This window comes from Haemaphysalis longicornis, unplaced genomic scaffold (assembly GCF_048455015.1).
Source record: "Haemaphysalis longicornis isolate Haplotype H1 unplaced genomic scaffold, Haemaphysalis longicornis Haplotype H1 scaffold_10, whole genome shotgun sequence".
In the NCBI taxonomy this organism is placed as follows: Eukaryota; Metazoa; Arthropoda; class Arachnida; order Ixodida; family Ixodidae; genus Haemaphysalis; species Haemaphysalis longicornis.
Window position 1 is genome coordinate 71,798,809 of NW_027526204.1, and position 13,819 is coordinate 71,812,627.

The window sequence follows — 13,819 nt, forward strand, 5'->3', positions numbered from 1 at the left end:
CACCTGCACCGTTAGGTCTGCAAAGAGAACCCCCATTAAACGCCCCCCACCTAGCCTTCCCCGTTGTGATACCGCCCGTGTGGCACCGATTAATAAGCCTCCTTTAGGCATAATTAGTAAAGGAAAAGTGGATTGATAAGAAGACTAGAAACAAACAGGGGAGAGCGAATAAATAAAGATCAAGTTCACAACCGCCTGCTTCCCCTTCAGAATTTCGTTCCAAAAAATCAAAATGGCCAATCCAAAGTTAGACTTGAAGAGAGAATTTCAGGCACCTGTGGCTGCCATCGACTCCCACTAATGTATCTGCTAATTCTTCAGTGGAATTGTCGTTCGGTAATTGCGGCTCACAGCGATCTTAAATGCCTTTTTAATAGTCATTGTCCAGATTATGATGTTCTTCAAGAATCCGAGCTTTTTATAAGAGCAGGCACTTTGTGAAATTTGATTCTTATATCACCGAACTTTTGCAACAAAGCCAGATTGTACAACTCATGGCCATTGATGTCTTTATTCCTGGGCGTCTAACCCTTCGCGTTAGTTGATTGATGCTCATTTCCCTAACGGGGTGCTTACGACCGGTCCTCTTGATCTTGTCCTTTCGTCCTGTAAACAGAAGGGAATGGGTGCAGGAGACGTCGATTCTCATCACGTTAGCTGGGGTTTCACAACAAATATGAGCGGCTGCCGTTTATTGGATTCGACAGCTGAAACTACCCTGGTTTCCTTCAACTCGGGTACTATATGGTTTCAGTGTTTAACACTTGCAAAGGGAGGATTACTTTCTTCGTGCAATACTTCAGATTGCCCTACATTGTTTTCGAGATAGCAGTCTCACCGAGCACACCAAATCGTACAGTACGCACTTTAACTATCAGATAATGCAACACAAACTACGTCCTCCCCACTCCTCTCAACCCAATGGTCGTCTGCAGGCAAGGTGTTTACAGATAACACCCTCACTAAAACCATAAGGATGACAATTTATTGTTTGTTCAACCAAGAAAGATGGAATCAACACTTGCTGGAATCAGGACTGCAGCGCGAATTGCCGAAGGAAGGCAGAATAGAAGAAATTCGTTCAACATCAAAGCCCTGATAACAGGGTGAACGAATATTACTCCGCGATTTTCCAGCGAACCATATCTGTGGCGAAGCAGGAGTACCATAAATTTCGCTTTTTCGCGCTTTCGGAAAAGAAAATACGGCGACGGCTGTTGGCATTCCTTCGCAAGCGTAAATGTGCAGACACTCAAATTACAGTTGCAGCAATAGGAGAGACGCTGGATGAAATTCAACGCCTTACTCGGCCGACGCGTGTCCTTTCTTTCGGGACCAAATCCCTGGGGTTTTGTCAGAGGGTAGACGTGGCCATCCATGCGTACATTTTAGAGACCACACGCCTGTCCCGTTAACCCGTTCAAAAATAGGTCTCTCCCCTATTATAATACATATGTCATGAACTTGTAATTCTCCAATTCTATTATTAAATTCCGTGGCTGTTTCCCCACTTCCGATTCCACAGGCTGGTTTTACAGTGCTACGAGGTGGGCGTCTTAGGCCCAGAAAGCTCCCCCGTTTCTTGGCCAACCCGCCACGTGGATGTAATTCAGAACCTCCAGATTGCCAGCAACTGGTTGGGCGCAAGGGCAGCTCTTTATGGTGCGTGGCCCCCCAGGATACTGTGGGAGCTCGACCAGGGAGAAGGGGAGTCACAGCGCGGAGTAGACTGGACGTCCTAGACAAGAATCAACAACAAACGTAGCCGCCCTAAAATTGGCGTCTTCTGATAGCTCGCACTCCGAGTCTCCCCTCACAGGGAGAGGAGGAAAGCGCGCGAAGTTACTCTCGTCCCACTAATGAAACGAGGGAGCCTTTCAACGTGATGTCGGATTTCCGCTCGGTCGGCAACCAGCGCCTCTTCACGGCCGAACTAACGTCGTATTGCGGCCCCCGCCCGCGCCGCGTACCGTGCTCCTCAGTGCGCCTGGCGCGTGCGTTTTTATTGCTTTTGATTTGCAAAGCGCTTAGTACCAAGTTCATTCCAAAAGCTGCGTGCAGCACTGTGGAGGATAACGTTTTGCCAACAGTCCGCTCATTGAGGGCGCCTAACTCACTGTGAATGGGGCCTCGAAAGAACATTTCCATCTCCTTTCTGGGCAGGTGGAACCGCAAAGCCCCGGAGAGTTTCCTTCACGGTGAGTTAGGCGCCCTAAATGGGCGGACTGTTGGCAACAATGTAGCCTCAACAGTGCTGCACGCAGCTCCTGAAACGAACCATATAACTTCAGTCACCGCCAGCTGCCAGAAGAACGAACAGAACCCCGTCGTCTCCGCCTCCAAGAAGCGGATCTTTTGTAGCCCGCGAGCAAAAGCTCCGACCTCTGATCGGAGCTGCGAGCCAAGGAGTAAGCGTGACGTAGGCGTCACTTCATGGTTATTCCGCACACGGTGGAAGGATGGCAAGTTGGGGTATCTGGTTCATTGTGACCATATCGAACAAGCAGGGCAAAATAGAAGGGGCATAAGAAGGATGGACGACAACAGCGCAAAGCACAATTGTGTACTGGGTTCAGTCGTTTCGCTTGGCTGAGCCATACTGTGCGGACGCAAAGTCCTCCACTGAGGGGTAAGGTATTCACACGACGAAGTCCGCCATGTGGCCATATCGAACAAGCCGCGCAAAAGAGTAAGAAGGACGTCATAGGCAATCAACATTAATCGAAAATCAATACACCAACGCAAGCTGAAGCACCCACACTCACTCGTCAAGTCAAGCTGACAAGAACAGCGGGGCAAATGTCCAGTTCACCGGCCTTGTACATCTTAGCCCCGACATTATTTGTTGACTGTTCACCCAAACGCACTCTGCTGTCAGACCAGCACCTGTTGCCGCAGTGTCTGCAAACTTGTTTTCCCAGACACCAGAATGGCCTGGCACGTGACGCAGAGGAGCGGAGAAGGCTGACGTTCTTGTTGCAATTGACAGATGGGGCAGGACCGCTTTTTTTAAGGGAGAGAGCCTTCTAAAAGATCGATGTAGACGAAAGCGGAGGAAAAGGCGTGCAAAAGAAGACAGGAGTGTGGCAGCTTCATTCCACTTCTGCGCCGAATGATGTCGAAGAAACGTAAACTCCCATCATCGACCTGGATTTTTGGGCCCATCGGTAGCGCAGTGTGACGAAGGCATGACCAGTGCTTGCGGTTTTTAAGCTCCGTCACATCGGCCTCGAGTTTTCGGCCCATCGGTAGCGCAGTTGTTCGATAACTGACCATGCTTTGAAGCTCCATCACATCATCGACCTGGATTTTTGGGCTTATCGGTAGCGCAGTGTGACAAAGATAAGTAACCAGTGCTCGCGGTTTTCAAGCTTTAATTATGGCAAACGTGAATCAATAAAGGAGCACACGTAATTTTTGTTGGTGCACTAACAATCTGCACCGCTGCTGACTGGGCACGCACGCCGGCAAAGTAAGGTAAGGGCCGGTTGAAGTACGTATTGACACAGCTACCTTCCCAGAGAGTTGTGGTGAACGTGCCTGACGAATTGCAGCGGGAGACCCCTTATACCAGTGACCAACCTTTGGCACGCTATTAAAGTGGACAATGGTATTCCTCACTCGCGTTCGGCTCCTCACTTGCTTTGCAGTTTGACTCTAACCCGCCTCAGACCCTATGCTGGTTTACATTTACCGATAAGCGTACCGATACCGATCTGTAACCGTATTCGCGTGGGCTAGTGAATTAGGATGACGATGACATCGGAAGATGCATGCAGCACCAGAAATTTGAAAACGACAAAGCTGCAGATATTTTGATAAGTGAGGTTGGAAGCAATGAGCAGCGTGACCACAGTACCATTTTTAACGAACCGTTAAGACGGCGAGGTTCCAGTTCACAAATAGATGAATGTTGAGATGGCAGGGACATTGTGGCGTGGCCGCCTTTCTTGAAGGCATCAACTCAGTGTCGAAATTAACGGCTGTTGGAAATTTGGGTGCGATCGTTTCTGTGCGACCCTTCGTAAGGCTTGAGGCGGACGACGTGAGCCACTACAGGCCACATCGGGCCTTGGACGACTTCATAGTTAAGGCCACCGAGACGACGAAGTATTTTATGCGGGCGCCGTACGGGTGTCGAAACCGCGGATCCTCTGAGGGCTTCACATTACCGCGTCTTCGTGGGAAAGGTCTGTCGCTTGAGGAAGCAAGCATTGCACCGAGCATTGCATTCACACCCCGGTCGCTTACTATACGTCTTGTTTTGTCGAGTGTGTTGTGTCCTAGCGTCACAAACAAAATCACTTAGTACCCCTTACGGCGCTCAACGCTTGTGTTCATGGCGATCAGAACTGTAATGAGGCACTCATACCGTTTATTTGAGGATAACACGCAACACGGTGTAAAGCAGAACCCGCGCTACTCAAGCGTGTCAAGTGCTATAGGCTGGGACGAACGCAAACCTCAGACCTTTGTATAAATTGGATATCGACTACAGCCTGTTAGCAGGTTGACAATACGCATGCGTTGCTTGGACAGTTCGGTACATACGTGCGTTCCATGGCTATTCCAGTGTTAAATCTCCTGCTGGGTGTGCACCGGTCATGATCATCATGTAGATTGGCCGTGCCAGTAGTGATCATCCGCGTTTCGGGAAGCCATGGCCACGGTCTGCCTTGCGTCGTCGTTCTGTTACATTCGGATGCCGTTAAGCCCGGGAGAATGAACACGTGCGGCGAAGGAGACCACCAACGTCCCCTCCGGCTTTAGGTTCGTAGAACCCCGCTCCTTTGACTGCTGTTTACGCTTCTCAGCCCCGCCCTCAGCCGGAGGTCGCCATGGCTGGCACTGACCGCCTACCTTCGACCGAACGGAACCTTCAACGGGGCGCAGATACACACCGTCACTTCCAGGGTACCACGCTTGGGATCAACTGTACGTCCCCAAGTACCAAGCTGCTGATGACCTGGACGCCCTGCGTTCGTTAAGGTTCTTCGCACTGCTGTTACGAGGCTGCTAAAGGCAGCGATTGAGCTCCGGCAAGTTCCCTCACCGTCCGCGTTCTGAACAATATGATAGGTTAGCTGCTGGAAGGAGACGAGTTCGAACACGACTACTAACGACATTTTGCACTACCAGGGAAGAATATGCGGGGCTATCAGTCGGCTGCGATCGACCTTGAACTATCTGCGGGCAGCTGGCATTAAGTAACCGGTAAGGGAACTTCACCCCGCCCACACGACCCCTCCCACGTCAGCTCGCACACGTCGACTTCGCCAGTTGTCCTGCCGAAGCTGCAGGATTCAACATTCAACGGTGAGCCACGTGGGTGCAACGGGGTTCGGTGCCGTGTCGAGACGACGGCCCACAGCCACGTTCCAGAATTGATGGCATGGGAGCCAGCACCGAGGTAGCGTCGAGCGTTCCAGCGAAAAACTGAAGAACGCGAGGCCACGCCAGCCGCTTACAACAACAACTCAGCTGCTCCCGTCCAAGTAGACGACAAAACACTTGAAGCAAACGACCCGAACAAAAGGATATAGCCACTACCGTGTGAGCTTGAGTTCAAGTACATCTTTGTTCCCCACTTCATGAAGGGTGAAGCGTTACCGGACATTCATAAAAGCCGTCTAGCACCAATCGTAGACGTAGTCCGCGAAGTTGCATCCAAACGCAAATATGTATCCTTCCGGGTAAGTGAAGGCACGAAGGCTGAACAACCTTTGCTGATCACTTCTTGTTCTTGCGTCAGTTCTCGCGCTCGTCAGGAACGGGAGTTACAGAAAAGAAAACCCAAGAAGAAGCCTAAAACCGATTCAAGAACACCGCTCGACGACACGACATTCCGGGTTGGCCGCCATCATCTTCAGGACAATCGCAGCAAGCCTCAAGGACATGAAATCTTCTGGGAAGCAGGGCGCCGAGTTCGGTTGTCGTCCGCGTCACCTTGTCGGCGCTTGGCTGTCCTGAAAGTGGCAAGATGGTGCAAGCACCGCTGGAAGAGTTAAAGGAGACCGGGTTTACCTGCAGCTATACAAGGATTGACCTCCTGGAACGAAAAGAAACTTTACGGTTGTGGACCTATTCTTTATCCACTAGGAACTATCTTGCGGGCTGGAAGAAATGTTAGATCCCAAGCCGGGTATGCGCGGCTCCGCATTACAGAAGTTGCAGCGTTTCGAAGCTCCAAGAACGCTCCAAAGAGCTGCATCCGCACAATCAAGCTACGCCGCAGCGCTGAGGTGTTCAAGACGCGTCAAAGCGAGGCATCAGCGGGTAGTTCCACTACTACATCCCACGGCGTTCTTGAATGTAGAGGAACACCGCCTCTCCAGTTCCGTCCGGCCGTCTGCAGAGCCCCGTCCAAGAAACCGTGCTGCCATTCCCTGGCTTAAGGAAACCTTGTCCCGTGTACTGCGAAGTTATGACGTAGAGGCTCCACGTGCCTGCGTGTAAGCTGGGGCATGCAGTAGCGGGCGGAAAGGATAGGCTCCCCAGAGGATCGTTTCCTGGTGTGGTCTACAAGATTTCCTGCGCGAATTGCGACTACGCATACATCGATTAATATGGCAAGTTTAAGCAGAGATTGAGGCAGCATCAGAACTACGTGAAAAAGAAGCGAATAGCGTCGAATGCTCGTGCCGAGCACGTGGATGCAACGGGCCATAAGACTGATTAAGATAATTAAAAAATCCACGGCCAGGAATGGAACTTCAAATCGCGGCTTTACCTCGAGTCTTTAGATATACAGAGGAAACGTCACACGCTTAATCGGAGTGGAGGGTCCTCTCTCCGTAGAACACTCGCTCCTTACGTCACCTGCCGAATAAAACATAAGCGTCCATGCACTTTGATTCATTGTAGGGTTTAACGCGCCGAGGCAACGCAGGCGATGAGGCGCGCCGTAGTGGGAGGCTCCGGATTACTTTTGACCACCCGAGGATCTGTAACGTGCGCCGAAATCTCGTACACACGGGAGTTTTCGCTTTTCGCCCCCATTTGAAAAGCGGTCGCCACGGCGGGATTGAACCCACGACCTCATGCTCAGCAGCGCAACGCCTTAGCTACTGAGCCACCGCGGCGGGTCTTCATGAACTTTGCTTCACCTCATTATGAACAACGCTTTTCAACTTTCTTTTGGTCGGTGTCTACGTTTTTACTTCAACATGCCTGCCGACCAGACGGACTTTCGCCAAACCTTCAACTTCATTATTTTTGCGTGTATCAGTTTAGATTGGGACCGGTGCGTACTTCCGATGCTCACTTCTTGGCCATAGAGATTTGAGGTATTACTGTTAAATTTTCTAAAGCGTGATAGGAGGGGCCTAGTAAGTGAAGTGCACAAAGCGCCACTTCGATACCACCTATCAGCCCCTGCAGTGGACATAATAGGGCTGCGGACTCTATAAATGACAAATCCGTGGAAGCCATTTCATTGCGCAGCACTTAAGCCCCGCTCCTGTGGTGTCACGGGAGACAGACGAACGAGACAATGATTAGAAAAGCGGAGGAGGAATGTGTGGCCAACGTTTGAGAGGGAGGTCGGTATGCCGAGGCTGCGCGAGACATTCTCCCCGGCGGTGATGCACTAACAGATAACCAAGACAAGAAAGGCCACCGAAGATAGAGCGAGCAGAAAGGAGGAAGGTGAAAGTATGGCGAAATGCGCGAGACATCATTCCCCGTTGGCCTTGCGCACAAATTTTGTATTACGAGTATCGTAATCGTCAGCCAAATTTTTTTATTGACTGACAGGTGGTACTTTTTTACTTATTTCCTTTCTCCTTTACGCCGTGTTGTTTGTGCTCAGCGAGCGTACTTTTTGCGTTTTGTTTTCCCATGGCCCCAATTTAGGGGCCGACAAGACCCGGCAACGCGCTGTAACCCGTATATGGTTCCAGCCTTTTTTTCGCAAGGTAAGAGAATGCCAGGCATGTCCAGTCGCGGGTAGGAACCGTTGCTTTACCTGTCTATCGTCAATCCCATCCCGTTGGCGCAGTAGTATCGCAAAAGGTATTCGTTATCACCAATGTCGGCATATACAGGTCGTCTGCACCTTGCAGCAGTGGAGGACCATTGAGGCAATCGACGGTTAGCTCTTCCCGAAATTGCGGTACAGCTTACCCTCAGGCATTTTATCCCCAAAAAGCGAATGCACAACTAGGAACGGTTCCGAGGAAACGTCCGCCTTCAGCTTGGGCTTTGTTGCGTGTGCGTTCTCCCCGCGCCTGCAGTCAAAGCATGTTTTTCGATAGCATTTTTGATACAGCTGATGAGCTTCTGTTAGGTTTGTCGTATCAAAAGAAAGTATCACTACTTCATTCTTTAGCGCCCCATGTTTTAAGGACGTATATACAGCATCAGCGGCCATAAGCTTGCGAATTGGCGCGAAGGCATTGCATGGCCCGGTCACCGCCATCTCGCGTTCCTTTTAAGCGGGATTCACACGACGGAGAAACCCTCTCTTTTTGGCCCGCAGGACCCGCTCACGTGACCGGTTTTAGGCTCCGCCCCTCGGTGGGGATAGCACGCGGTGGCTCCGCGAAAGAAAATGCCTCCGCGTGTTTTCGCTCGACGGCGGTGGCCCTCGGCGGGGAATAAAACCTGTTCCTCGGCGCTGTCGTCTGCTACTCACTCCGCGTAGCTCCGCACGTGTGGATGCGCCGCCAGGCCGGATAATCCGGTCTCGTGCTGTTGACGGCACATATCCGTCCGCCTCCGTGAGAGGGTTCCTCCGTCGTGTGAATCCCGCTTTAAGAACCGTTCATGATCCTGCCAAACCACCATCCCAGAACTGCCGCTCTTCGCGTGCTCACCGGCCACCGTTCACCACGGAGCTTCCCCCTAAGATGTTATGTGCCGCCTTAACGCCAAATAATTTCATTGCGTGGTCTTTGCCTCTACCGCAGCTGACCTGCGCAACTTGGCAGTCTTACATGCCATAATTGTGCAACGGCTAGTCGTGGCAATGCAGTTCTCAAAAATAGTGCGTCAATTAGCTGATGTGACATTGCGTAAGAATTCGGGGCGCGTTAATAATATCGGGCAGTCAAAACAGCATCCTCGAATACCCTACTTACCGTAGGCCTCCCGCGCATCTTTGAAGTGAAGAAACTGATTTTATTGCGAGTCAGAAGTTCTTGAGAAATGTGCGGAACAGCAAAGCTGCTGGCAAAATCTGGTATGCAATTGTAGTAACGATAACTGTCAGCCGACTTTTGAGAATCCATGCACATTGTTTGTCGCTTGTTCCTTCATCACATACGTTCAACCTCCTAAACTGAAAGCGATCACAAACTGATTTGTGAGATGAGTGCGACTGATCGTGGTTTGACACAGCAGCTTCATGTCAGGGTAAATCTATTTTTATTACACAACGCTAGTTCAGTTTAAGGTCAAATATTACTTACCGGCACTCGGGTGAGCGCGCCCGCGACGATGGGTGGAGCTGGTTTCGTTAGGATCGTAAACGAGCGCCGCTGTGGCTGCAAAACCAAAACAAGACTTGGATACTCCGCCGGGTTGCACACGAGTCGTTCACTTTACTATAAACTCGGTATATTTGCAAGATCCGCACCTGGAGAGCTGTGTAAACGCGGAGATGGTCGAGAAGGAACGCAGCGGCTCGGTACACAAAGAGCGTGGAGAGCTTTCCACTAAGGGGGAAATGTTAGCCCAACTGATGAGTCGCCTGCCACATCACGCCGTTAAGATGCACAGAATCATGGATAAACAGCTCGGGGCCTATGCACCGCATGAGCCTTAGGCCCGTCGTGCTCTGCCTGTTCGATACGACATGAGGTTATACGACGTATCGCGCTCTGCACTGGTCTGCACATCGGCTTTTTGCCGCGAATGATGGAGACATTCATGTTATTTTAATTCAAACTGTTGAGCACCCACCCTCAGTTCACCGTACCACTCTTTTCGAATTTTTTAATGCCATTGCCTTGCCGCACCAAGCATAGCGTTGACGCTTACGAAATCTAACTATCGGACGCACATTGCGTCCTAGTGATCTGGCATCGCACACATAACCATCAGCTTTTTCAAATCCGTAACTCATACGTACATTTACCTCACATTTAGCTTGGCGAAAATAGGATTAAATAATGGCGAATAAGCACAGAGCAAGTGTCGGTTCTGCGACCGTATCCTTTGTGGCTGCAGCCGGGAACTGGAGGTGTACATTCATAGGAGTACCCGTAGGAGCGTGTTCAGTCGTGCCGGTTAAGCAGGCCACCCGCTTACCTTTGGGCCATTGCACCGAACGTTCATTGACGCTCTCTAGAATTCTCACTGTGCGGCAAAAGCTCGGAAGAGTTCACGACAAGAAAGTGTACGACACCTTACTGGTCTCCTGAAATACTTTCGCTTGATGCCCAGGGGCGTGCGCCGATAGGTCAAACGTAACGCGGGTCTTCGTAGTCCGCTTTACCCGTATGACTGTGTTATGAGCCATGTAATAGACGCGGCCATCAGTGTTGACCATATATGCTGCAGCTCAGCCGTGTCATCGTAGGCGTACCCAACGTCACGGTGTTTCGCGCACTCCCCCGCAATTTGTTGCAAACTTAAACTAGAGTTGGGTCAGCCGTTGTACCATGCTCACATTTTCGCCGTCCAGCAAGACTGATGGCTTCCAGGGTAGCCGATCTTCCTACCGATAATCAACGCTCTGCATGAAGTCGTTCAGTTCAGCGAGTGTTTCTTCTTGCTCTTGCGCACGCGTTTCCGAGCGAATACCGACTGTGTTAAGGCGCAGAACCGCATTCGGACATTTTGGGTGGTGGTTCTATAAGATCTGAAGACCACTGCTTGTAAACAACGTCCGAAGGCTGTTGTCTAAGTAGTAGATCTGTACAGAGTCCAACCAAGAACTGTTTCGACTGCTTTGAGGCCATTTTCGATGTGTTTGTTCCACCTGCGACGGAGTCCCGATAATGCTCAGCGCCGACGAGGATGTCGATGTCATCGGGAACCACACTATCGGTGATCCATCTCCACACCAGTGTCTCCACACCACCTAGTGTCTCCACACCACCTAGTTTTTTTTTTTTTTTCAAAGCATTTTCTGCCGGTACAGGAATAAGCCGATCGCAGATCTGTTCCTTAAGGAGGGGGTCGATCTTAAAATCGGGGCCTCCCTTAATTCCACGTAGGGCAATCTCAACTCTTCGGTTTGTTGTTGCAGACGAACCTTCTCAGGTAGCCAGTCGTAACTAAGATTCGTTGACAGTCCCCTTATAGCACAGAATACACGCGATAATTTCTTTTGTATAGACGCGTACATCAGGGCAGTTTTAAGTTAGACGATTTGCTTTGTGGAACCGGTTGGGCCAGCGTCTGCTTTTAGCTGAGCTGTGTAGCCTGAGATCTTTGAAGCCGTGAACTGTCGCTTTCGTGGGCTCGCACATTGTTGAAACGTGTCGGCGGCGGCCCTTAGTGCAGTTGACCTTTTTCCTACAGGCTATGGTCACGTGATTCCTGGCACCTTCTTTTGGTAAAAGGAACAGGGCGAGGTTTCGCGACTTGGACCTGTCCCTGAGGCGATTTCTTGACTAGTAAGTGCAGAATCCTTCGGCATATGCCGATGTCCTTCCTGCGTCCAGCATATTCCGGTTCTTTTTAAAAAGCAGGCAACCATCTGTGCGCGCTCTCGACGCCGTCTTAGTTTTAGGCACTCAAGCAGAGGGGCCAAATTTACAGGATTGGAAGCAGTTGCGTCACCACAAGTAGCTTTGTTTCCCTCCTGTTCTGTATGGTGATTAAACTTAAGGTCACTTGGCAGACACCAAACAATCAAGGAGCTGACACAGTAGAGAAAGATACCTCAGTGACGTGTAAGGCCTTAGGATCTCGAATAAGGGCCCTGAAGTGTGTCGTAAGACAACTCAGACCAATGTGATCTTGCACGATCAGGACTGATTGCGCAAACCTGTCGACGAGTATGTACTTAGCGTCTTGGTAGCACCGAGATGTCATGGTAAGGCCTGTGGTGGAATCCGATGCATGACCTAAGAAATGCGAGCTTGGCGCAATCGCTAAGCGTCGGATTGTTGTGCACCGTGTAGTAACATTGCTCCCAGAAAGAGTTCCAGCTGTGCGGATGGACATCAAATTCGCATAAGCCGATCCTTGCAAACTTGATGCTGCGGCTGGCCGCGCTCACCAAATCTGTTTTGGCGGAGGCGGCTGAAAAAACGGCGGCTGCGGATCTCGGGTCGTTAATTGGTTGGCAGTATTGTCGTTATATTCGGCGGTTCGAAGATACCCTTGATTCATGTGCGGCCCAAGAAATGGTGCTCGATCTCGGGGTCAGTTTCCCTGAGCTCGGTGGACATCGCACTAGTGCGGCCATGGAAGGTAACGTATTCATTCAGACTGGCACCACCTCGAGTCAAGGCAGCCTCAGTTTCCGAAATCGGCGTCGCTAGTGAAGAGCGTTGTGACTTCCACTTGCCTTTCAGCTGATCCATGATGATGCCGGCTGATGTGGTCGGAATGTGCATCAGGTGCGGTTACAGTGGCCTTGAAACACTCGTCCGCCTTTCGGTTCCGTGAATGCCGTCGTCGGTTCGTCGCCCCCACAGGTTTCGGCCCCAAGCTTAACAAGACGACGGCGGCCTTCAAGAAACAAGTGCCTTTACTGGACCTCTCAGAGACCACCGTCAGTCGGTGTCCATGACTGAACAAGAAGAAACCAGACGAAGTGCATGAGTTGGACGCATACCTGAATCATACAGGAAACGCCCAGCGGCGAAAATCGGTGACTTATCCGCCACTAAAGTTGCAAACGTAAGGCATTTCAAAGTGTTTACCCTCTGATGTCTTCGCCAGACAACCTTTTCTTTACTTTTTGTCACAAGAGAGGATGAAGATCATTGTTGAGGAAATATATGACGTTTCCAAAAATTGGCTAAAGATGGTAGAGAGATCAAGGGTGGAATCTGAAATTTAGACTTGCAGATGCGGCAGCGCCTCTTGTCTTCTAAATCCGTTCACACTGATTTTGAGGTAACGGGCTGCCCAAACCTCCTTTCCATGTTTCGATGGCAGTGGAATATGTAAGTCTGAGATGTCCTATTGGGCCTACCTTAAAGGGACACTGAAGTGATATGTAAACATTGCGGGATTACTAGCGCAAATTGTAGTCCGGAGTCCCCAGGCCATGTTTCGACCACTCTAGGCGCGTTTACGCGATTTTATTTAGTAGAAAAACTCATTCGAAAACGCTGTCCTCCTCTCTTTACGCTCGCCCATTTTCTGTGGCGTTTTCGTGTGACGTCAGGAGGGGATGAGCTGGCAATTGGCTGCGCCACGGCTGCGCTACTGCACGGCTCCCCGGCCGACAGAGCCAGTCGGCCCAGCGTTTCGTCCGCCGGCCGCCGGCGAGTCGTCGCAATCAAGGAGGTTAAAAAAAATTGCTTGGTCGCAATTCGTTCGCTTAGTTGAAACGAAGCCAGGACACGTTTGTGAATGGAAGAATGTGCCTTTCTTTACTTGGTTTGTTGAACACTGTATCTAGCTCCAAGTCAAGGTCGCTTCACACAAGCGCTCGACGCTTCGCTGACTGGTACGCCAGTAGGAAAATATAAGGCCTCTTGAAGGCGGGAGAAGAGTCAGCGAAGTCAATATAGGTACTAAGGAAATAAAATCAACTGATATTTTTACCGTACAGCGTAAAACTAGGGCGCGGGAAGCACTTTTTTGCGCTGGGCGAACAAGCACAGCGGTCAGCAGCACGACTACGCATCTGCGAACGCTTTTCCGTCTACGAAATGCAATTGGTAGACGTGAGCTACTGTGGAAACTCGGG

At 50.7% G+C, this 13,819-nt stretch overlaps 1 protein-coding gene across 1 annotated transcript in view; it reads right to left on the reverse strand.

Annotated features, from left to right (window-relative positions):
- Positions 1 to 201: 201 nt before the first annotated feature.
- Positions 202 to 13,819, reverse strand: part of LOC144157786 (abasic site processing protein HMCES-like) — a 56,383-nt gene continuing 42,765 nt past the window's right edge. Inside the window, exon 6 of the mRNA XM_077688544.1 lies at positions 202 to 606. Coding sequence (XP_077544670.1) covers positions 553 to 606 — 54 coding nt within the window. The 3' untranslated portion in view covers positions 202 to 552. The remainder of the gene's footprint in view (positions 607 to 13,819) is intronic.